The 23,757-nt window shown below is 53.2% G+C and overlaps 1 protein-coding gene across 2 annotated transcripts; it reads left to right on the top strand.

Annotated features, from left to right (window-relative positions):
- Positions 1-1,941: 1,941 nt before the first annotated feature.
- Positions 1,942-17,966, top strand: SNX11 (sorting nexin 11). Of its 2 annotated transcripts, none has more exons than XM_054014669.1 (7): positions 1,942-2,240; positions 12,127-12,178; positions 12,750-12,836; positions 13,813-13,913; positions 14,619-14,717; positions 15,087-15,299; positions 16,640-17,966. In XM_054014669.1, the coding sequence occupies exons 2-7, from the start codon at positions 12,155-12,157 to the stop codon at positions 16,755-16,757; spliced, it is 642 nt and encodes a 213-aa protein (XP_053870644.1). In that variant the 5' UTR covers positions 1,942-2,240; positions 12,127-12,154; the 3' UTR covers positions 16,758-17,966. The 2 variants fall into 2 exon arrangements, with proteins under 2 accessions (XP_053870644.1, XP_053870645.1); XM_054014670.1 differs by lacking the exon at positions 1,942-2,240 and adding an exon at positions 10,081-10,780.
- The last annotated feature ends 5,791 nt before the right edge of the window (positions 17,967-23,757 follow it).

Raw genomic sequence — 23,757 nt, 5'->3', positions numbered from 1 at the left:
CCACAAAAACATTTCAAAGGAATATTTCAGGCTTCAAGCCAAAGTCTTCACTATTAGCGGTCAAGATGGACCGCATGAGATTTTCTTAAAAGATCTAGCTCCAGGAGGCAGGGGATTAGGGGAGAATCAGATTTCATTCAAAACTAGGGTGACCAGACAGCAAATGTGAAAAATCAGGACAGGGGGTGGTGGTGGGGGGAATAGGAGCCTATGTAAGAAAAAGACCCCAAAATCGGGACTGTCCCTATAAAATTGGGACATCTGGTCACCCTATTCAAAACAGAAATTTCTACCTTCATGGTTAGGAAGACTAGTGTGAAAACATGAGCCCTAGGAATACAGGAATCTCCAGAATGGATCAGACCCCAGGCCTATTTAGTCCACATCCTGTCTCTGACAGTGGCTGGTACAAGCTGCTTCAGAGAAAGGTGTAAGAATCGTCCAGCAGGCAGTTATGGGACTGTCTTCCCCTTACATAGATCTCATCCTGATCTCTAATAGTTAGAGATTGATTTAGCTGAAGCATAAGGTTTAATATCCCTTCAAAAAACTGTATGGTAATTAATTATGACACTGCATATCTTTGACACCTATTTAAATATCCAGTCCCTTTTCCTATCCTGTTACAGGGTCTGAACCAAGCACGCCGGGAGCATCCTGTCTTCAACACTTTGTTTCTTGGGTTCACTGGGATGCTGTTTCAGTGGGTTGTTTTTACTGGTTAATAAAGCTAACTGAAACAGGAAAGAAAGTGGTCATGGCACCAACCGCGCGTGAGGTGCGGGAGGACTGCTTACCCAAGTCAAGGAAACGAGAGGGAGCTCCTTTTTGTTCCTCTCACTTTAAGCCCCATAGTTTTGTTTTCTGAGCCTTTAGGGTTCACCCACATCACATTTTCAAGCTTTTCTCTGAAGTCATGAGGGCTAGGAATTTACTTTTGTTTTAAATGAAAGCGGAGATTCCCACCTAATCACTCGACTCCAGAAAAACATCAAACGTCCTGAGAATCATCATGACAAAAGAATGGGAGTTGGCAACACCACCTATGTCCATAGGGGTGGGGAAGGCTGAAGGGCTGCTGATACTTCAAGGGACCATTCACAGTGAAAAGAACAGGAGTACTTGTGGCACCTTAGAGACTAACAAATTTATTAGATGCATCCGAAGAAGTGGGCTGTAGTCCACGAAAGCTTATGCTCTAATAAATTTGTTAGTCTCTAAGGTGCCACAAGTACTCCTGTTCTTTTTGCGGATACAGAAAACACGGCTGCTACTCTGAAACCATTCACAGTGAAGTGGCCTTTGTTAACACCTCTCCAGTCAGGGGGGAAAGGAAAAAGGTGGGCAGGGTTTAAGTGGGTTTAGAGTGTTGTAATAAGGAATAAATCCAGTGTTTCTATTCAGTCCATGATTTTTAGTATCTAGCAAAATTATGAATGTCAGCTCCCAGGCGCGTCTTTTGAAGGTGTTGCTTGGGTTTCCTTTCCTTTCCTGACTGTAACCCCCAGTGTAGACAGTATCAGAGGGGTAGCCGTGTTAGTCTGGATCTGTAAAAGCAGCAATAAGGGGCCACAGGACTCTTTGCTGTTGTGTAGACAGCACTATGTGGATGGGAGAGCGTTCCTGTTGGCATTGCTGTTGCCTCTGTGTGCTCCAAAGCTTGTCTCTCTTCCCAACTGACGTTGGTCCAACAAAAAGCTCTTACCTCATCCACCTTGTCCTCGTGTGAGGCTGTTGTACACACAAGGCACCAGGTGACCTCCACACATAGGTGCATAGGTCAGATTCTGCCTTTTCCTCAGTGTGAGGTCCTCCTTCCAACACACCTATACCCCAGTCTCGCCTATGCTCTCTTTTTTCCATCTCTCTCTCCTTGATCTTCCCTCCTTTCTTTCTCTTTCACCTCCTCCTCTTCACTCTGTCTTCTTAGCCTCTTTTTTTGTTTGCACCAGCCTCTTTCTTTCTTGTCTCCTTTGTCCCTGTGTTCTTTCCTTCCTTTTTCTCATTCTATTCTGTCTCACTCTCATCCTACCCTTTCTTTCTTTGTTTCTCCTCGCCAGCCTCTCTACAGGGCGGGGGTAGGTGGAGTCCTGCCTAGGACTGGAACTACATCTCCCATCCTGCCCCTGGATTCCACCGGAAGGGAGCCCGGGAGCTCTGCTATAAGGGAACGGGAGCTGAGCCCCTCACCTCTTAAAGGGGCCGCGCCGACACTGGAGACACCTGTCCTGCGGGAAGAGGTGAGGATTCGGGGCGGTCTCCAAAGGGTGGGGGTGAGTGTTGGAGGGCGCTGCTGTGGGGGAGGGAACCACGTCCAAAGTGGGGGGGGGGCGGGGGAGAGTACGGAAATGGGTCGGGGAGGGAACCATGTCCAAAGTGCGGGGGGGGGGCATTGGGGAGGGGAGGGAACCATGTCCAAAGAGGGGGGGGGAAGGGGGCATTGGGGAGGGGAGGGAACCATGTCCAAAGAGGGGGGGACACATAGGGGAGGGAACCATGTCCAAAGAGGGGGGGGGACATAGGGGAGGGAACCATGTCCAAAGTGCGGGGGGGGGGAGGGGGCATTGGGGAGGGGAGGGAACCATGTCCAAAGTGCGGGGGGGGGAGAGAGGGTCAGGGAGGGAACCATGTCCAAAGTGCGGGGGGGGGGGGGGGAGGGAGAGAGGGTCAGGGAGGGAACCATGTCCAAAGTGCGGGGGGGGGGGGGAGAGGGTCAGGGAGGGAACCATGTCCAAAGTGTGTGGGGGGGAGGGGGGCATTGGGGAGGGGAGGGAACCATGTCCAAAGTGCGGGGGGGGGGGCATTGGGGAGAGGAGGGAACCATGTCCAAAGTGGGGGGGGAGAGAGGGGGCATGGGTAGGGGAAGGAACCACCATGTTCAAAGTGGGGGGTGGTGGATTGTTCTCTTTCCAAAGGTGGGGGGGGCATCTCTCAAATTCTGCAGCTTGCCTGGAATGTAGCCCCCACCCTGCCCCACAGCGGGTCAGCTCAGGGCTGAAACTGCCCACGGGCCTCTCTGGGCGTAGGACAGGCAGTGTATATAAATAGAAACGAGGCCAGTTAGAGACACTGCGTTACTGTACCAATGCAACTTACAGTATTGTCCTCACTCCTATTGTGACTAATAGGGAATAACTGCTTGGCTTTGCCTATGAAACCTGCTCCATGGGCCTTTGCTACTTCCCTGCCAATAGCCTTGCCGGGCGATAAGTCTACCAGGGCTGGCAGGTTACCTTTTATTGTTAAAATGTCAGTCTGCTAAACAGGATGGCCAGGTTAGTGGAGTCCTGGATTTTGCATTGAAATAATAGGCGGTATATAATGCTTTCAGATAGAAACCACCTCCTCAGTTCTCCTCCACCTCAACTGCAAATATATGTAGAAAAGGCCAGTATTATAGTAACTCTTTTTTTTAAAGCGTAGATTATGGGGTTTTGTATGGTGCAAGTCTGAGGACAGATTCTAAAAGAGCTCAGTATGTTGGTTGCTGACCCTGTTGGAAATATGGGTGAAATCCCACTGAACTCAATGGTAAACCTCTGATTTCAATGCAGCTAGGATGAGCGTGTCAGTCAGTCAGTCACAATTAGCACTTCTGAAAGCCTGGACCTTAGAGCTGAGCTCTTTTGAAAACCTAGTCCCAATTGTAGGTGTTGAGCCCTTAAGTTCTGGCCCTGGATGTCTAGATGGATGCGGGAAGTGGAGGCAGCAGTTTGAGGTCCCTTCATCAGAAGGGAGAGTCAAAGGAGAGTAAAGTCTGTCTTTGAAACCTACACAGTTTAAAAGAGAATCCTGCGCAAAATAGCTTCATTTAAAGGTGACCTGCACAAGGAGGAATGAAACTGGACTTGTTCCCTTCTTTTTCTGCAAAGCCAACCCAAAAGATTTTCCTTGAAAATCTAGGTCTTATCTAGCTCTTAACCTGGAAGTCTCTGTGCTCACTGGAGTCTTGGTATCCCAGTTAATGGGGGAATTGAGACCTGACTAAATGACGCTGGGCCGGCACCAGGTTAGCGGCACAACTAACCACTATAACTGGTGGGGATTTCTAGACAGATGAGGCCAATGCCTGTACGCAGCATGGAGGAAGAGAGAGTGCTGGTGGTGGAATTTTTATTCAGACGGTTAAAAAAAACCCCAAGGATTTTGAAACATTTACTCAACAAACACTTGGGAGGAAAGCACCTCCTGTCAATTACCGAGGAAGAAGAGGATGAGAGCCCCCAAGGAGATATTTGAGTCAGCTAGGAAGTTCTCCAGCAAAAGACAAACCAGGGTTGCTTATTTTTAAGGCAAAAATAAGCCACTTTTAAATTTTTCAGAGGGGTGCAGTTAACTTCTTTTATACTTCACAACAAAACTAAGGCCTAGTCTATATTCAAGGCTGTACTAGTTGAATTTTAAATCAGTTTAAATACTGATTTTAGCTAAACCTAGTGAGGACACTCTTAAGCAGCATTGCCAACCACAATTGTTTAAAAATCATGAGTCAGTCGTGAGATTTAAAGAGAATAAATGTTGGGTTTTTTATTTGGCTTCTGTTTTTTGTATCTATAAGGGTCACATTTTAAAGCATTTTTTCCACAATCATGAGGGCTAGGAACTTAAAAAAAAAAAAAAAAAAAAAAAAAAAATTAAAGCTGAAACTCTGTCACATGACTCCAGGAGCTGGGGCTTTAAGAAAAATCCCAAATATCACAAGATTTGGCACCTCTGTTTAATCCAAATTAAAAATGGCAAGGAATCAAATTAAGGTAAATCTACATAAACCAAGTTAAGATAATCCAATTTTGAACTTTGTTTATATAGATTTAAGTGTGTGCTGGTGCAACTTTGAATAGAGACATGACTCAAAGATGCAACCAAACTTTTTTTTGTAGGTTACCTTTAAACATATAAAAATGCGTTGGCAGTGTTTGAGACCGAAACTTTGCAGGACTGGGAACCTTAAAGTGAAACTGAGTACAAACAAAAGTGAAACCTATTTAATTAATTTTCTTTGTCCAAGGCGACAAATGTGCCCTGGAATTCCCCCCACCCCTGGAAAAATCCACCAAACAATAAAGAGCAGAGTGACAAATTGGGTATTAAAAATTCACTTCTAAATTAAGAGGTGCTAGATTTTAAAAAAAGCACATCTAAGCATTTTTAGGTTGAATCTGTCTCTTTAAACACAGTTGCAGCAAAAACTGGTTTCTATGCCATCTAAGCCATCAGGGGCTTTTCATGTGGCCACAGCCTCCTGGGTGGTGATGGGCGGGGGCTGGTCCCTGCCCCCTTCTGGAGCCCCACAAACATTGTAGGAGCAGGTGATCAGTGGGAGTTCTCTACCTTCCTGGGAGCAGTGGGACTCAGGCTTCATCTCTGGGGTGGTGGGTGGCAGGCTCTGGTCGTGTGGCAGTGGCCTCGTTCCCCAAGCCACAGGGCTTCATGCTCTGGCCCCAGGCCCCACTATCACCCTGACCCCTGCTGCCTCCTCCAGCCCTCCATCCAGACCCCCAATCACCACTGCAACTCCCTCCCCATCCAGGGCTTAATTTGTCCCCGAGCTGGCCCGGGGCTGAGTAAGTCTATTGTGAAAAGTAATTTTAACAAATATACAAATATCACTTTTCCCAGTAGCAGACTTACTAGCTAGCAAGTCTAAAGAAAAAGAGAAAATCAACCAAAAATGCAAAATATGTAAAGCACCTTATTTGTGTTTCTATTCTGTTTCGGCCCAGTAAAGAATAGAGACAACTGTAGGTTGTTTTGTCTGCCAAAAAAAAAACAAAAAAAACCTACATAAATTACAATGATTTAGACATGTACATGTGCATATTTATTTGTTTTTCCTAAAGTTAATTAAGTATTTTAGGAAAAATTGTCAGAGCGGCAAAATTTGTTGAGAACCCCTGCAGAATGAGAGTAAGACTGCTGTATTCTGAATCAGAGCTTAATCCATTGCTGATTCAGATAGAATCAGCATATGGAGTCGATCAGAAATCACCTCCCGTGTAGACAAGTCCTAAATAATCTGTCTTGATCTTCCCTCACTCGTATTTCTCAGGCTCCTGGCTGATTTGGGCACATGAGTTAGGCTGTGTCCTCCCTGCCATTCAGTTGCTGGAAAATTGAATTCTTCTTCCTTCCAATTCTGTGCCATTCCATTAGGCACATTTTGATTCTCCTCTTCCCCTTCTCTGTGTTACTAACCTAGTTAAGCCAACAGGAGGTCAGACTAGATGATCATGATGGTCCCTTCTGGCCTTATGAGAAGAGGGCTGATGCTTTTAAACTACTTTATGTGTGCAAGAGTGTTAATCACGCATCTCTGGGGAGGAGAGGGAACATGGGGGATAAGCCATCTGGGGCTGGTTCTAGTTTGTTTTGATCTGTTCCTCCTCACCATAGTATCTGGGCACCTCCCATTACTGCATTAAGTGCTGTGACTAACCTCTCTCATGTGTGGTCTGTTCTTTCTCATCCTCTCCCTCGGGGGAGACCTGTGGATGCAGTGCTTTGTTTGTTCAAATGGCCAGCACTCAAAATGGGGGCCATATTTCCAGACATACTCCACACCCAGCAGCTCCCATTGTAGTATCTAGGTGCTGAGCATTTCTGCAAATTTGGCCCTTATTTAGGGGCTTAAGTGGAAAGAGCCTGGTAAGTTAGGAATAGGTGGAAGGGAACTTTTCCTGCATAAGGAGAGCTTTCTGCTTTGGTAGCCTGACACAAAGTGCAAGGGTACCACGTGAGGGTCACCCCATCCCCATTACCCAGCCCACTTACTTATACCCATGACTGTCTTTACTTCCTGTATGGGTGATAGACCCTCACCGCTTATCGACTGTTTCCTGATCCCGCCCACCGGTTACCCACCTCTCATTGGGGACATTGTATATACTATGTGTGCTGCCCAACCCCAAAACGCCAACATACCCCTATACTCTGTATGCTACCCCCAATGACCAATAACTGACGCTTCACATTTTCTGTATCGTTTATTTTTTAAATATTCTTTTATTGGACCAACTTCTGTTGGGGAGAGATGAGTTTTCCAGCTTAGGCTATGGTTACACTACGCAGCTTTTAGTGACACGGCTGTGCCGTTACAGGCTTGCCACTAAAAGCCGCGCAGCGTAGCTGCTACTCTCCTGCGGACAAAAAACTTCCAACCCCCTCCCCCCCACCCCAAGCGGCAGTGGCTTTGTCGGCAGGAGAGCATTCCTGACGGCAAAGAGCTGTTCCCACCTGCGCTTTTTGTCACTAAAACTTGTATCGTGCAGGGGGAGGGGGGTGTTTTTTTTTTTTTTAAACACCTCTAAACGACAAAATTTTTGCCGACAAAGTGCCAGTGTAGACACACCCTTACACGGAGCTCTTCAGGTCAGGGGAAGGTACTCCGCGTCACAGCTGAATACAAGATGGAGCAGATTGTTTAGAGTAAGTGGTTAACACACATTTCAAGGGAACATTCAAGGTGAAGTGGCCTAACACCTCTCCAGAAGAAGCAGGGGGGCGGGGTAGTGGGTTTTAGAGAGTGTTCTAATGAGCCATAAATCCAGTGGCTATTCAGTCCATGATTTTTAGTATCTAGCGAAGTAATGAATTGAAGCGTCCAGGCTCATCTTTTCAATGTGCTGTGCAGGTTTCCTTTGAGGATGAGGACTGAGAGGTCAGATATGGAGCGATCGCTTTGTGGAAAGTGTTCACCCACAATTGATAGCGTTTTAGTCTTGTATGATTTTTTTTTTTTTCCCGTGCGAGTTCATTCGAGAGCATAGTGATTCTCGGTTCACCCACCTAGTTGTTGTTGGGGCATTTAGTGCACTGGAGGCGGTACACCACGTGCTGTGATAGGCATGTGTGGGATCCAGGGATCTTGCAAGGGGTGTTATGATGATCAACACCCCTCACAACAGTGGAGATACATCGACAGGTTTTGCATCTGTTGTTCTGGCAAGATCTGGTGCTGCTTTGAGGTGGTGTGCCCTAGTCTGTGAGGAGCTTGCTTCTGATGATCGTGGAGAGGTTGGGGTGTTTTGAAGGCCAGAAGAGGGATTCAGGAGGGATTTTTTTTGTAGATGTGGTTCCCATTGAGTATAGGGTTCCAGTGCGGGGTGGTAGGTGACAGATGGGGATGGGTAGTTGGAGTGAGTTTTATTTCTCTATTGAAGCAGATTCAGGGCATTGGAGCGGCACATTGCAGAATGTGATCTACTTTTCTGGTGGAGTGTCCCTTGTTTGGTGTCTTTGGCCTGGTCCACACTAACCCCCCACTTCGAACTAAGGTACGCAAATTCAGCTACATTAATAACGTAGCTGAATTCGAAGTACCTTAGTTCGAACTCACCGCGGGTCCAGACGCGGCAGGCAGGCTCCCCCGTCGATGCCGCGTACTCCTCTCGCCGAGCTGGAGTACCGGCGTCGATGGCGAGCACTTCCGGGATTGATTTATCGCGTCTAGACAAGACGCGATAAATTGATCCCAGAAAATCGATTGCTTACCTCCGGGTCCGGCGGTAAGTGTAGACCTACCCTGACTCTCACCAACAGAAGTTGGCCCAATAAAAGATATTCCCATACACCGTTTAACACCTTCAAGGTGGGTATCCCGGATTTCCCTCCCTGTGACAGCAGAGGTGTAAATACGTGCTAACTACCTCTGCTAAATAATCAGTCCCACCTTGTATTTAGCGGTGACACTGAGTACACTGCCCAGACCTCTTGTCTCTCTCACCAACAGAAACTGGTCCAATAGAAGATATTACCTCACCCACCCTGTCTCGCTAGTATTCTGGGACCAACATGGCTACAACAACTCTGCATCCAAAGCCATAAATCCATCCCTCAAAAACCGTCTACAAACCATCCAGCTGGAAGAGGTGAAGCCAGGACGCCCCAGGCAGGCTCAGCCCTCCAGCTGCCCCGATGAGTGGCCCAGATGTGTCTGCAATATATAAAGCAAGCTGAACTGGTTTAAGAACCTTATCTCTGAAATCTGCAGGGTCCCACTGGCTGGACTGTTGCCACAATTTGTTGTTTTAGCTGTTTCTCTTCAAGCTATTGAGAGCGAAAGCTAATTATGTTGCAGAACAGGTATTGCAAACCGCTTCACTCAGAAGCATTTAATGGTGCATCAAATCGACTGACGCCATCCAGTACAACTTGGAGGGATGCAGCAAAGGAAGTGGTTGGTGTGAGGATACTGTGCTAATATCTCTGCTATGTACCTTAATTGTTAGAGCCTGGAGGCTAATAACACGCGCGCCTCCTTTGGCACCTCTTATTCAGGGCTTTCCAAGTACTTTACAAAAGTTAATTAACCCTGTGCTGGGAAGAAGATGGGTGTTGCTATCTGTGTTTACAGCACCATGGAGTCTGATTTCTGACGGGCTCCTATGTGCTCCCACAACGCACATGATGAATACAATTACAAATGGGGAAGGCGATGCGCAAGGAGTCTGCTGCTTGCCCAAGGTGTGTCAGTGCATCAGGAGAGCTGGCAATAGATGTGCAGTCTCTTGCTCTAACCACTAGATGACACTGCCTCCACCGTATAGCTTATCAAGACAACTTAGGAGGCTGGCTTTTTGGATTCCACCACACAGGTTAAAGTGAGGAGTCCTTGTGGCACCTTAGAGACTAACCAATTTATTTGGGCATAAGCTTTGGTGGGCTATAACCCACTTCATCAGATGCATCCGATTAAAGTGTGATCCTTCCTCAGAGGTTACATTGCTGTTGGCAACACATGAAATTGAAGCAGATATGTTGTGATAAGACTGAAAACTGGGGGTAGGGAAGCTGTAAAGTTTCAGAAGATGGGATATCTGTTTGCACCTTTTTTTGCCACAATCTCATCAGTGTGATCACAAGAACTAGGGGTCACCAAATGAAATTATTAGGCGGCAGGTTTAAAACAAACAAAAGGAAGTATTGTTTTTCACACAACGCACAGTCAATCTGTGGAACTCCTTGCCAGAGGATGTTGTGAAGGCCAAGACTATAACCGGTTCAGAAAAGAACTAGATAAGTTAATGGCGGATAGGTCCATCAATGGCTACTAGCCAGGATGGGCAGAGATGTCTCTGTCTGGCTTCTGTCTGCAAGAAGCTGGGAATGGGCGATAGGGGATGGATCACTTGATGATTACCTGTTCTTTTCATTCCTCTTGGGGCACCTGGCATTGGCCAGTGTCTGAAGGCAGGGTTGAGTTTTTATTATGGTGAACTTCAAAAATCAGTCAAGTTCCCAGCATGGGGAGTTTTTATTATGAAATGAAAGTTACAGCTGTTTGAAGTTTAGAAATGAAAGTTTTAGAAATGAAAGTTACAGCTGTTTTAAGAGGATAACTTCCTCTGTGGTCTAGCAAAAGCTGAGACCATCTTCAGCCATTCTCTTGTGCACGCACACATCCAGGACCTAATGAATTCAAATGGCAGGCTTACATTTCTCTGCCTGCAGGGCACAAACGTACGAGAACTGGGTGGAACTGACCTGTCCTTTCAACGGATCTGTCCTGGTTTTTGAAGAACTGAACTAATGTCCCGTCAGTTATTAATAATCGCCAATTATTACTTACGCTGCGTGTTACCGCAACATCCGGGACACCATTGTGTTAGGCACGGTACAAACACAGAGCACAAAGGCTGTTTCTGGCTAGACATGTAACCTAGCCGTAAAGGAAGACTGGGTGGTAGAAGTACCAGTTATCTTGGAAGGGAAATATCCCACCCACTCCTTGGCACAGGTTGAAAAATCTAGTGAGGCTGACTCAACCCTCCACCTTTCCAAGGTAAAGTAAGAGTCCACGCAAGCCATTTGGACTAGACCTTAAAAGCAGGGGTCCTCTCTGCCCTGTGTGGCCAAAGATCCCGGGTCACCCTTCCTATGAAAGGGCCTTTGTTTAAAACAACCTCTGTTACTGTTGTGCTGCGCAGCAGCCGGCTACCAGTCCCCTCCCGCCCCCCAGAACTGGCCGCATTTCAGTAGCGCTATGCACACAGAGATCGGAAAGTGCTCTGGGATGAGAGGTGCGACACAGGTGAAACATTCTCACTTAACGAGTGTTTTCGAATGGTCTCTCCGGGCCAGCTATAGGTCTGCTGAGCCACAGTGGGTGCTATTCCTTATCCAGACACAAGCTGCCTTGTGGGAACACGGCCTCTGTATCCGTGCTGGGCAGGGACGCTCAGACCCGAGGGGGAGGGCTGAGCATGGCCGCTAGGAAAGCCTCTCTGAGGACTTGTCTTCCCGTACTGCACTAGAGCGGTGCAGCTGTAGCGCTTTAGTGAAGCCGCTCGTCCACCGGCGGGAGAGCGTCTGTTGGCGCAGTTAATCCGTCTCCTTGACAGATGGTAGCAGCTCTCCCGTCACCATGGCGCTGCCCACACGGGGGGTTAAGTCGGTATAACAGCGTCACATGGGTTGTTTATTTTTCACACCCCTGAGCGAGGTGTTGATGCCGACGTAGGTCTGTAATGTAGAGCTGGCCGGAGTTGTAGCCTTTCCGATGCAGGACTCTGGTGATGGTGGGGGAACTCCCTTTGCAGGAAATCACCACCTTTGTTAGCTCAGTCTGATGGCCTCCGTCTGTAACACGGTAACTTCTGAACATGGCGTCTGATCAATTCCACGTGGTTCTAGGCATCCATGGGTGGAACCGTATTGTTTTGGGGGGAAACTGGGGCTGTACCCTTTAGCAGATGAACAAGCTTCAAGCACCTCTGCAAACAGGCTGTAGATCAAAGAACTGGTTGATCATGGCACCCATTACCGCCTTTCAGTCGAACACCACCCTCTCTCAGCTCTGCCTGTCCTCCCAATGGTTTAGCATGTTGACACCCTGACTGACTAATCTCCCAGCCAGAAGAGAAGTAACAATGGTGGGGGAAGCGGATGGGCATGTGGAGGTGGGGAATGGAGGACCCTGGCCTGGGGAGGAAGCCGAAGAAGGGTGAACACAGCTGTGGGACTGAGCAGGGGGAAAATGGGGTATCCTGGTGTGGAGGGTAAGAAGGAATGGGGCAGGGGGCATCCCCTCCAGCTGAACACGTGAGCCTGTAACTAGTCCAGGCACCTTTAGCTTTGTGTCAGATCTGCTTCGTCTAACTGAGGGTCTGTTTGTTTTCATCTGGACAGATGCTTCCCTCTGGGCTCTGGCTGTAGGATGTTGGAGAATCAAGAGCAAGAAGTAAGGCTCTCCCGAGTTTCTGCCATTTTCTGTTCCGTGTTGGGGGGGGGGCTGGCAGGTTGGGGGAACGTATGGAGCCTTTGAATTCAGGCAAAGATCGAACCATTGTGGTGAGCGAGTTAGTGCTAGCAAAGCTGGAGTTTCACATAGGGGGAAGAGGTGGGGAACTCTTAGCTGGTACCCAGGGGGATAATATGAAGGGTTTTACAGGGTGAGGCAGGGGGATTAGTGGGGTGATGAGGGCAGGAGCTGTCTGCCTAGCATGGCTGCAGCAGCGTGGGCCTTTAAGGGTAGGATGGGGTGGGAGGATTATAGTTTGGGGAATCACCAGGTAGAACGAACCTCAGAGTATGGCGGGGACACTCCCCCTTCAAAGGCTGGTGCTCCTGAGATCAGTACCCAGCTTCTCAAAGGCAGCACCGCTTGCCTGTTCCTGCCACTTGCAGACCTTGCCACCAGCTGCTCTCTGCTGTGGGTTACAGCTGGGTGACGGGAAGTCAGGACTAGGCCGGTTAGGATGGGGCTGCGGTGACCATCTCCTTGGAGTTAGACAACATTTCTCTGCCCTCAGGAGCTGACCACGGTGCGGGTTCAGGACCCTCGGCTCCAGAACGAAGGCTCCTGGAATTCCTATGTGGATTATAAAATCTTCCTCCATGTAAGTGCAGAGCGGAGTCTGACACCGCACTGTGCTGTCGCCTCTCCGCAGTGAAAAGTGGGTGTAAAATGCTACCTCCCCATCTGGCATCACTTGGCAGCGGTTTGAGATGGTTCGGGGTGCTGGACAATCTGAGACCTAGGGTCTTGCAAGGGGCTGCACCACAGCGTGGTCCACTCCACCCCCACGGCAGGATTCTGCTGTGTAGAGCTTGCTTAGCCCTGTACGGTTATCGGTGCTTTAGCTAGTTGATCTTTCCATCATCTCTCACTCCCCCTTCTCTGCCAGCACCTATCTAGATCAGTGGTTCTCAACCGGGGGTGGCCACGAACAGAGCCAGCATTAGACTCGCTGGAGCCCAGGGCAGAAAGCCAAAGTCCCGCAGCATGAACCCTGAACCCTGCCGACCGGGGCTGAAACTAAAGCCTGAACAACTTAGCTTCACAGGGGCTCCTGTGGTGTGGGGCTCTGGGTAAATACCCTGCTTGCTACCCCCTAACACCGTCCCTGGCTTTTATATGCAGAAAACCAGTTGTGGCACAGCTGTGCTGTGGAGTTTTTACAGCCTGTCGGGGGTGGAGGGGGGCCATGAGGGGGAGCTCACAAAAGAAAAAGCAGAGAACCCCTGATCTAGGGTATTAAATGATCCCTAGCCCCTTGGTGTCAGAGCAAGTTCCAGCAGCGAGTTGGGGCCATGATTAGAGCAGCTCCAGGCCCTCAGCTCCATGTTCAGGCCATGAAACCAGGCCGCATCCCCCCCTCGTTTGCACGTAAAGTCCTGCTGCTCCTCCTGACTTGGCTTGGGCCCGCCGCTTGCAACTTAATACCATGTTCTGGTTCAGATCAGAACGTTCCCCTGGGAGCACAGGACAGCAGGACCTTATGGGAAGAATGAGCTGGCATTGAAGGGAGCTCTGTGCCCACCTACAGGGAGCCACCTCTGACCTTTCCCATCCTCCCGCGTCTCGTTTCACAGACCAGCAGCAAGGCCTTTACTGCCAAGACCTCGTGCGTGCGCAGACGGTACCGTGAGTTCGTGTGGCTGAGGAAGCAGCTCCAGAAAAACGCTGGCTTAGTGTGAGTGTGAAATTCTTCCTCCGCCTCCCTGATGCCAGACGCCAACTTCTCCTTAGCACAGAGGTGTGGGGTGTCCTGACCCTCCGTAGGATAAGGCATTATAGACAGGAGAGAGCAGGGGCAATAGAAACTGGCCCAAAGGGCTGGCTGCACCCACAGATTCCAAGTCAGGTGAGCTGGGTTCATAGAGAATATCAGGGTTGGAAGGGACCTCAGGAGGTCATCTAGTCCAACCCCCTGCTCAAAGCAGGACCAATCCCCAACTAAATGATCCCAGCCAGGGCTTTGTCAAGCCGGGCCTTAAAAACCTCTAAGGAAGGAGATTCCACCACCTCCCTAGGGAACCCATTCCAGTGCTTCACCACCCTCCTAGTGAAATAGTGTTTCCTAATATTCTAGTAAATGTGACTGGGGGTCAGTCACGTGGAGTGAGCGAGTGCCCAGCACCAAAGTAAAGGCCAAAGTGTTCGCCTCCCTGGGCAATCTCTTGCTTGCAGAGGACGGAGGGGCGTCTAACGCTCGAGCTATGCAAGTGCTGGCTATTCCCGGGTCCAGGAGCTCTACCATCGCCCCAGCCTGGCGGTGGGTGAAAACGCGCTCTGGCTGTTTGCACGAGGCCCGGCTTCTCCCACCAGGTCCGTCCCACGTCACCTCGTTCCGGCTGTGGATACCGAGCCGTTGCCTTCCTCTGCTCTGTTCCCTCAGGCCCGTCCCGGAGCTGCCGGGGAAATCCACCTTCTTTGCAGGCAGCACGGATGAGTTCATTGAGAAACGGAGACAGGGGCTCCAGCAGTTCCTGGAGAAGTGAGTGTAAGGGATGCAGCTCCCTCGCACGGCTGGCTTGGTGGCTGAAATGGGTTTGTGGGGGGGGGGGGACAGGGGCTATTTCACCTCAAAGCCCTGCTTCCTAGCAGGAAAGAAGGCTGCCTAACGGCTCCGTTTCCCTGGGCTTGAGGATGGTGTTTGTCTGGGGTCAGAGAAGAGAATTCCCGCTAGGGACCCTGAGCTGGAAGGGGGTAATGCTTTTGGGCGGGGGGGCATGAAAATTCTCACTACTATCTTCAGCCGGATCCTCCCCTGCCCTTGCTGTCTACCAGCCCCTGTGGCAGGTACGCAGGCCTGGGGGGCTATACCGCATTCTGCATTGTCCCCTCGCTTCCTGTCTCTCTCCAGGGTCGTGCAGAACGTGGTCCTCCTGTCAGACAGCCAGTTGCATCTCTTCCTGCAGAGCCAGCTGTCGGTGCCAGAGATCGAGGCGTGCGTGCAGGGCCAGAGCCCCCTGACCGTCACGGACGCCATCCTCTGCTACGCCATGTCAAACTGCGGCTGGGTGCAGGAAGAAGACGCCCGCCCTGCGCTCGTGGCGGGGGCAGAGCTCTACAGCAGGTCCTGGGAGCAATCTGGGACTCGTGGGTGGGACGGAGTGAGACCGATAGCTGGAGCTAAGAGCCGAGCCCCCTTCCATGCTTGCAGCTGATCTGTGCTAGCTAGACCAGAGCTGGAAAATGGTTGGAACCTGGCTGTGGCCTCTCCAGAGGGCCCGTAACGTGGCTATGAGCCTTCCCACAACTTAGCCACTGCATCAGCTGTTGTGGCCATGTGGGGTCTAATGTGCTTGGTCCGATCCTCCCAAAGAACACACCACACCCCCACCCCCTCAACTCTGAGCAACCTTTTCATAGAGAAGTGTTGTGGTGCAACCTCCTGCAAGACCTCCAGGCACCTGTCCCCAGGGGACATCGGTGCTGAGAATACTTTGTATTCCGCTGTCCTCCGAGCCCGCTGCCTCCGATGCACCAGCAGGCCTGCAAAATCCTGGTTGTTTGAGGAGTGGAGACGCGCTTCTCACCCTGGCCAACGGGAGGGGAGGTGAACGGAGCCATGACAGGATTGTTGTCCTAGGCTGCTAGGCAAATGAACCCAGCTGAAGATCATGCCCCGCCGCAGCGTCTCGCTCTTGGTTTTAAATAGCAGGAGAAGCGGCGTGGGTGGGCCCCAGCACGAGGCCTGTGTTAAGAAAGCCCCTCTGGTTTAAGGAAGGGTTTGGAATGGGCGCAGGAAGCCAGGCTGAGGGGTAGGTATCCAGGCAGCTCGGGCTGGCTAGATGCTTCGCTGGCTCAGCTGTCAATGCTCGAAGCCCCTCCCTGGCGACTCCTGCCCTGGCTGCACCGAGGGATTCTCCCATCTCTTCGCCCCCCCCTTCCCCTCTTCGCAGAGGGCTCTGCGCTGCGTGTGGTGGGTGGGGGGCCTGGAGGAGGGGAGCAGCTGGCTGTCTGAGCAGACTCCACCTGCACTGCCCCTTGGGCCAGCTGCGGAAGAGGCCCCCGTGGAAGCACGGCGAAGAGGCTGCAGGCAGATGGGGGCAGGTGGCCGAAAGGAAGCTGTCTGCTGCTCTCTCCCCGCTCCACGGGCGCACTTGTGCAGAGGTGGATCTGGAGTAGGGCAACTTTCCCAGCCCCCCGCTGCTCCTCCCAGGATTGCTGGGGTCGGGTGCCAGGCTTTAGAGCGCTCAGGTCCTAGTGCGGCCGGCAGCTTGGCCCCAGATCTCCCAGGAACCGGGGGTAAGGTGGCAGGAGCAAGGTGCTCGCTCAACTCCTCTGTCAGTGGCTCACTGCTCCAGGCCGTTACGCAGGGCAGGATGCGTGTGCAGCTTGGGAGAGCTGGGGCTGCGCATCTTGCCTGGAACCCCTCTTCCTTCCTGACTCTCCTGTGCCTTCTCTCCGTAGCTGCGCTGGTCACGTTCGGAGCTGTCTGAAACCCCCTTCGCGCTGGAGCGACTTCGGCATGGAAGACAACCACTCGGATAGCCTGGATTCTCCTACGGAGCAGCCGGGGACGAAGTAAGCAGCACAAACGATCGTGTACACCCTGTCTGGGAGCAGCGGTTCTTGCTCTGCGGAGAGCCGAGGATGGCAGCTGAGTGGCTCCCGTTGGTGCAGGATTGGGACCCTGCATGGCACGTGGGCCTCAGCCCCTCTACTCCTAGCAGCTTGTGACCACTTCCTGCCGCCTCTGGACGGTCCTCTGATGAGGCAGGTGCTGTGTGAATACACAACTGAGCTGTACGAAAACGGAACCAGTGCTTAGTAGAACCTAAGTTTGTTACTCCCCAGGGCTGTGTCATGCTCTTGTGGGGGGAACGGTGTATATTAGGGATGGGGGCTGCTTGAAAACAAAAGCCAGCTCCCTTGATCTTGGCTTGATTCTCTGTCACCTTGGAGCTGGGTCATGGAGGCAGATGCTCATCGCTGCAGAGATCCTCCAGGAGAGATGTTGTCTGGATCCCTAGGCCGAGCTGCCGTCCCTCCTTGCCCAGCGGCAGATCAGTCAGCTGTCCCAGCAATGCCCAGTGGATTCTCGTTCCTAGAACTAGAATTCGGTCTTCGTAGCATTCCCCTCTGAAAAACCAACGGCCGCGTAGGCACGAGCGGCGCTGCTTTGCACGGCTGAGAGCCACATTTAAACAGCGGCTGTGGGGCGGCCTCCCCTCAGCTGTGCTGAGCCGAAAGCCCACACGCTGGGTATGGATACCACCTCCACACCTGGGTCCTCCAGGCCGGGCTCGGCATGCAGGCTGCGTGCAGCTGGAATGAGCCAATGACCTTTCCCTGGGGGCTCTATATTGCAGGGTTGATTCCTCCAGTGTGGCGGGGCTGGGGGAATGTGTTGTGGTGGGACAGTGAGGTCAGAAGGTTGGTTGTGTGGGACACCCCTCAAGCTGGGCTTCCCTGCAGGAGAACAAACCTTTTGGCTAGCCCAGACCTGCCTGAGCCTAACAGCCAACTGGAGCTAAAGAGGGCAAAGGGGAAGGGCAAAGGGTGGTGATCCCTATAGCCAGCCATGAGGGAGCAGAACCGAAGAAAGAATCCCTTAATAAAGAATGGGCAATCCCACGCTGCAGCTACCACCAGGGCCTCTCTGCTTTCAACCCATCAGGTCCATCTACTCTGCTGCTCCCCGTGCCTTTCCACCAGCCCATCCTCTGGCATTGTCATGGCTTGGAAGGCAGAGCTGAGGTGCTCTGGCCTGCAATAAATGTGAAGTGCATGAGAACTGGGTGCTGGTGATTTATGTCGGGCGGGGCGGGGAGGAGACCAGGAGGGACCCAGGCGGAGCAGGGAAGGCTAATCACAAACTGATTGTGTTTGGGGAGGAAAAAAAATAACAGGACTGATGTATCTTAAGCAATAAGCTTGGGACTGGCTAAGATGCCACCAGCGACCATCCCTGTGTTGGTTGCATTGGGCACTAGATCGTGACAGCTGATGTGTCCAGCTGCAGCTGGGCGGGGGGGGAGGGGGAGGGGCGAAAGAGCTTTTTCCTCCAGCCCGGGCTCCCCAAATAATACGTCACTGCTAGGAACCCTGAGTGAAAGATGCCCCTGACCACGGGCCTCAGTATTATCCTCTGTCTCCACAGGGTCTGACAGTTCCCCCACCCGGGGAGAGAACCTGCTTCTCTCTGGCTCTGTGGGACTTGGTCAGTAGACCCAGCGCTAGCTGGCTTTAGTACTGCTGAAAGGCGATGGAGCAGGGGGGGGGGGGGGCAGAGGGGCTTGCTTTCTGGGGTGCATGCATGTGGCTTTGGGGTGGGAGGGACATACTGATCCTGCCAGCCCCTCTCCATCTACCGCTGCACAGATATGTCCTTTCTGGTGCTCCTTCCTTGGGCAGGGGGCTGACGACCAGCAGGGGCCATAGAGAACAGCAGAGTGGCTACCTGCTCAGCTGGCACCTGGTGGTGGCCAAGCTCTCCGGTAGCCCAACTCTCCCCTCTGTGCCCAGAGCTCAGCAGGGGGGTGTGACCCGCGGGCCGGGGAAGGTGAGGGCCATCCTGCAGGCAGGAATGCAGCCCGTGATGCTTAGCAAGGTGGGAGTCCGTTTCCCTCGACGTGCCTGCCGTCTTCGTCAGACCACGCTAGCAGAGCCGGCCGTGAGTGGGTTGGTAGATTACGCCATACCTTGCTCAGTTTCATGGACTGTCACGATGTGGCGGTTGCAGGGCCTGGCTGTGAAAATCAAGTTGGGTGTCGGTCGATTTCCCCAGGTGCTTGTGATGAGGTTTTTCCTCTCCTCCCCCCCACCCCTTCACATGGGCGTGTTCTCTGCCTCGCACGATTGGGGGGGGGAGGGGGGAATGAAGCCTACAGAGGAAAATCTAAAATGTCAAAAGAAGTTCATTTAAAAAACCTGACAGCTGCTCGCTAATGGTAGCTGCTCTGCCGATTGGTTGGGGCTGCCTCATGAATATTCATGAGAGCACAGCTCCAAATGGTGCAGCTGTGAGGCCAGCTGTGCTGGCAGCGCTGATCTAGAAACTTCCAGCCAGGAGCTGGTGGGGTCGGCGCTGCAGCCAAACTGCCAGGCAGGGGCTGTCCCTGCTCTCCCCCCTCAGCGGAGGCTTGGCACGCACCTAGAGGCATGTGGGCTGCACCCATGGGTGAGCCGGGCCCCCATTGGGCTGAGCAGCGTTGGCGCTGAAGCCAGGCTCGCGGAATCACAGCATGCGGCAGGCTCTGGCACGGGCTGCCCTGCTGGGAGACCGCTGCCTGCCCTGGGGTTTTCCCTTCAACGCCGGCTTGGCTGCAGCAGCTCTCGCTCCTCTCTGCAACCACCCTGCTTACCAAGCTTGCTGGGTAAACATACTGCAGTGGTCTCCTAAACGCCTTCCTGGGGCAGTTCCCCTCCCTGCTAGCATGTGGGCACGGAAAGGCCGTTCCCCACCATCCTCTTGCTGTATGTCGCATTCTGGGGGCTGCAGCTCAGAGCGCCAGCTCCACCTACCTCCGGGCGCCAGCTCCACCTACCTCCGGGCACCAACCCAGGCAACTGCTGGCTGGAACGCGACACAAGGACCATGGGGAAAGGGGAAAGCCACCTGAGCAAGCTCTCCAGTGTGTCAATCCCGGCTGCTACTTAACCGGTGCCTCCCCCCAGCGCTGGCTGCATCGCAGGGGCAGGCAAACGTATCAACCCGGACCCATGGTCTACTCACTTTTCCAAGGAGGCTGGGCACAAAATCCCGCTACTGTCGGCTGGGCCTGACCAAACCGGAACTGACTCAGGCCGAGTGGCGTTGTCAGATTAACGTGAGAGCACAGGGGCTTCACGGCGATGAAAGCTACTGGGGGTTAAAGGGGGGTATTACAACACTGATCTTTTCCAGAGCGGTAGCTGGGCTCCGGTACTGCTCCAGAAGGCTGCTTACGACGCCGCTAGGCGGGGAGACGCCGCTCTGATCACGGGGAGGTGTAGGTTCTGTTCCCTTTCACCGGGGAGGGGCTTGTAGAAGTATTGAACGCTGCTTAGCAGAACCACCGGGAACCCCCAGCTTCCACTCTGGGCAGTGGGTGCTCAGCGCCTTTGAAAGTCAGGGCGTTAGCGGTGCAGGAAATGGGGAACGCCCTTCCCTCCTCCGTAACCGCTCTTTGCTGCTGGCTGCGCTCCTGCGGGAGGATCGTTTAGACCCCAGCTCTCAGCCCTCTGAGTTTCTCTTTAATAGGGAAAGTAATTTTGCTGCTGCCCGTGGCATGGACGCTGGGGTGGGTAAAAGCAAGGCGTGTGCCCGCCACACACCCAGTAAGCAAGGGGCTGCCGGGGCAGCTGTGGATTCATGTGGAACCAGCCAGCTGAGAGGGGGCTGCAGGCAGGCGCTGTGCTGGGAGCGAACTGCTTCCGTCCAGCAGCCGGCAGGCCTGGCTCCCGCGCCCTAGTCCCTGTTTGCTGCCTGCCACCGAACTGAGGGCAGGTATGTGACAGGCACGCAGAGCAGCTCAAGGTAACCTTTCTCTTGCCATGTGGCTGAGGCCTTCTCGAGATGACTTCCCCCAAAGCCTGGCATCATCCCAGCCTCTGCCTGGAAGCCATCCAAGCGCTGGAAGCCATCCAGGCTCATCCTTTCCAGCTCCCCGAAGGAGGCCTGGCTGTCTCTCAAGTCCGTGCAAACAAATTGTAGCACATGTACCACCCAGCCAGCTCAAATGGAGAGAGGGAGGAGCCCCCCACCCCCTGGCACTGACTGATCAGAATGACAGGCTGGAGCCAGCTCCCTCCACCAGACTAAGCCACCTGCCTCCTCCGGTGCTGGCGTTTAACCTGCCGACTGGGAAGCTGCTGCTGCCTAAACCCAAACCCTGGTTGTACAGAGGACTCCCCAGCCCGAGGACTGAGCACTGAGAACGTTGCCGGCTCCCGTCCCGCCCGCTGCTGGCGATGGAGGGAGCAGGGCCTCCTGCCCCTCAAAGTCCAGACACCTGGAGCGCACAGCTGATAAAGTCCCCCTTCCCCCAACAAAGGGTAAGATAAGAGAAGGGGGGTCTCTGTCCCTGCTCTCCAGCCTGGGGGAAGCGCCCAGCTTTCAGGGCCAGCCCCTGCCACTCAGAGCCCACCTTTCACCTTGGGCAGGGCTGGAGTTAGGCCTCATGCTGCCACCAGCTGATTAGCAGCTGTGTCACCGCTGGACTCAGAACTGCTGCATGCCATAGGCCCTCTACTGCTAGCGAAGATTGTCCTAGTACCCCAGAGGTGGCTGTGCTGATGGTGCAGGTATTGGAAAGTGCTGTCCTTGCTGGCCCTAGGAAGAGACAAATAGGCCTACCCTAGGGACGGCTATGGATTTGTAAGCATCCTCCACTCTCCCCTGAGGTTCGCCGAGAGCTTTATTGGGGCGGCCCAAGGGCTTTACACCCCTTGGCCAGACAGACAAACTGTGGCACGAGAAGGGAAGGGACATGGGGTAATGGCAACAGACCCCAGGAATCCTGCTTTCCCATGCCCCTATTCTGTCTGCCCTGTATCACTACTCTTTCATTTTCCTGTCTCTCCCCTGCACCCCACCCCACTCCCGGGCTGCACTGAGAGCAGGATCAGGCCCTCAGTACAGTAGCTGGTGCTCCGTGGGGCAGGTGCCCTGTCAGATAACCCCACTGCAGGGGATGGGGGGGAGCGATAGTCACTCCTGCTCAACCCACAAGCCCAGCGCTGCCCCTGTGTTTGCTTTGCTCAGTGAAAGCGTTAACAGAAATGTAAAGTCGTTGCCATTAGGCTTCAGAGTTAACACCCCACTGAGCTGAATGAGGCTGTGCACACCTGCTGCAGAGTGACTGTTGTGGGCTGCCTGCAGACCCAGGCAGATGTCTCCTCAGCCTCCAGGGGCAGAGATCGGGGTGGGTGTTTTTTTCAAAGGAAACCAGCTACCGTGCCAAGCATCAGCTCACCAGCAGGCCCAATTCCCCCACCCCCTGCGCCCCTCTCAGCCTCTGGGGCCCTGCCGCGCTGCAGCCTCCCCCTTAGAGCATCACGCGGCCTCCTGCCAGCGGGGAGAGAGGCCAGCACTGCAGCAGAATCGCTGCACCCTGCTGCATGCCAGGAGGCTCAAATATGGCTACCAATTACAGGACAGCTGTTCAACGGGCTGAAGGAGGGGGTGGGGGGGGGAACTTGTCTCTTTAAGAGCCCTCCCAGTGAGTGATGAGGGCTGGGAGATGCAGGCAGTCAGGCCCTGATTAAACACTCATTGTGCAGAGCACGCTTAGAAAATTACTGTAATTACAATCCGGTCCCAGCAGAGGGACGAGCTCCAATCCTGGTAATAACCCGGCCAGGTGCCTCGTTCCCTAACCCGCAGCAACCAGCTCCCTGGCCTCCTTCAGCTGCTAAAAGATGGAAGAAAGCCGCCATTGTAGCTGACCTAGGCAGGGCCGGACTGGACTCTGCCTCCCAGGCGTGGCGCTTTGCTGCACTGGGGCGCTCTGCCCAGACCACAAATCCCCGACTCCAAATTCAGGTGCAGCGACGGATTCATCCTCCATCGCCCCCTCCCGTGAGCGACTCGCTCTTTGCCTTGCAGCCGGCCGGGTTTGTACCACCAGCCAGCCGGCGCCTTAACGCCAACCCTTCCAATCACGTTAACCACTTGGGTGCTGCTCCATCTTACCAGGAGCAGGAGGGGGCGTGGCAGGGGCCTTCCCATGCCCCAGTGGCCATAAGGACCCATATTATTATTATTTACATTACTGTAGCATCTACCAGCCCCAGGCTTGCAGCAGGGTGCTAGGTGCTGCACGGACACTGCACAAAAAGCGGGTCCCTGCCCTGACGAACTCGCAATGGCATAAGTTAGGGAAGCCGGCAGGGCTGCGTGAAGCATTGCTGGGGACCGAAGTAGGGACGGTCCTTGCACTGGGCTCTGAGTCAGGGCCCGGCTCGGAAACAGCTCCTTGCACCCCCTGGATCTCAACCCCCAGCGGGCCGTGGTCCCACATCTACTTAGGGCGCGTAGTTTCCAGGGGATCATAGCGCGGGTGATCAGGAACAGGCCGATGAGGAGCCCAATGCACATTGCAAACAACCCAGGAGAGATCAGTCAATGGCAAGGAACCTCTGGGGAGGCCTAACCCCACCCCCCCCCAAGCCAGCAACCTCTGCCCAAGGCAGGAACGCTCACCTTGGACCCCGAGAGGCCCAGAGCCTCGAAGGGGCCTAACTCCCACTGATTCCAACAGGAGATAGGTGCCTAAATACCTTTGATCTGGGCTTAAGCAACTTGCCCAAGGACATAGCGTGTCTTGGTAGAGCAAGGAACGGAACCCGTGGCTCTGGGCTCTCAGGTCCTTACCTTGCCCAGAGCCCCGCTCCGCCAGCCTTTACGCCTGCTCCTGCTAACTCGCTCAGAGCATTTCAGCCCTGGTTGCCTCCGACGAAGCCATTTCTGGCGTTGGCTGGTTTTTGGACTCTTGCTACGTCTGCTGTTCACTAGCCTCCTCTCACCCATCACTCGTTCCCAGCGTTGCTGAGTCCCACTGGCCCATGCAGCAGGCAGGGCGTTGCTCCAGACCCAGCTCTCC

The sequence above is a fragment of the Malaclemys terrapin genome, chromosome 25 (genome assembly GCF_027887155.1).
Source record: "Malaclemys terrapin pileata isolate rMalTer1 chromosome 25, rMalTer1.hap1, whole genome shotgun sequence".
Classification (NCBI taxonomy): Eukaryota; Metazoa; Chordata; order Testudines; family Emydidae; genus Malaclemys; species Malaclemys terrapin.
This window is presented reverse-complemented; position numbering and strand designations above follow the sequence as displayed.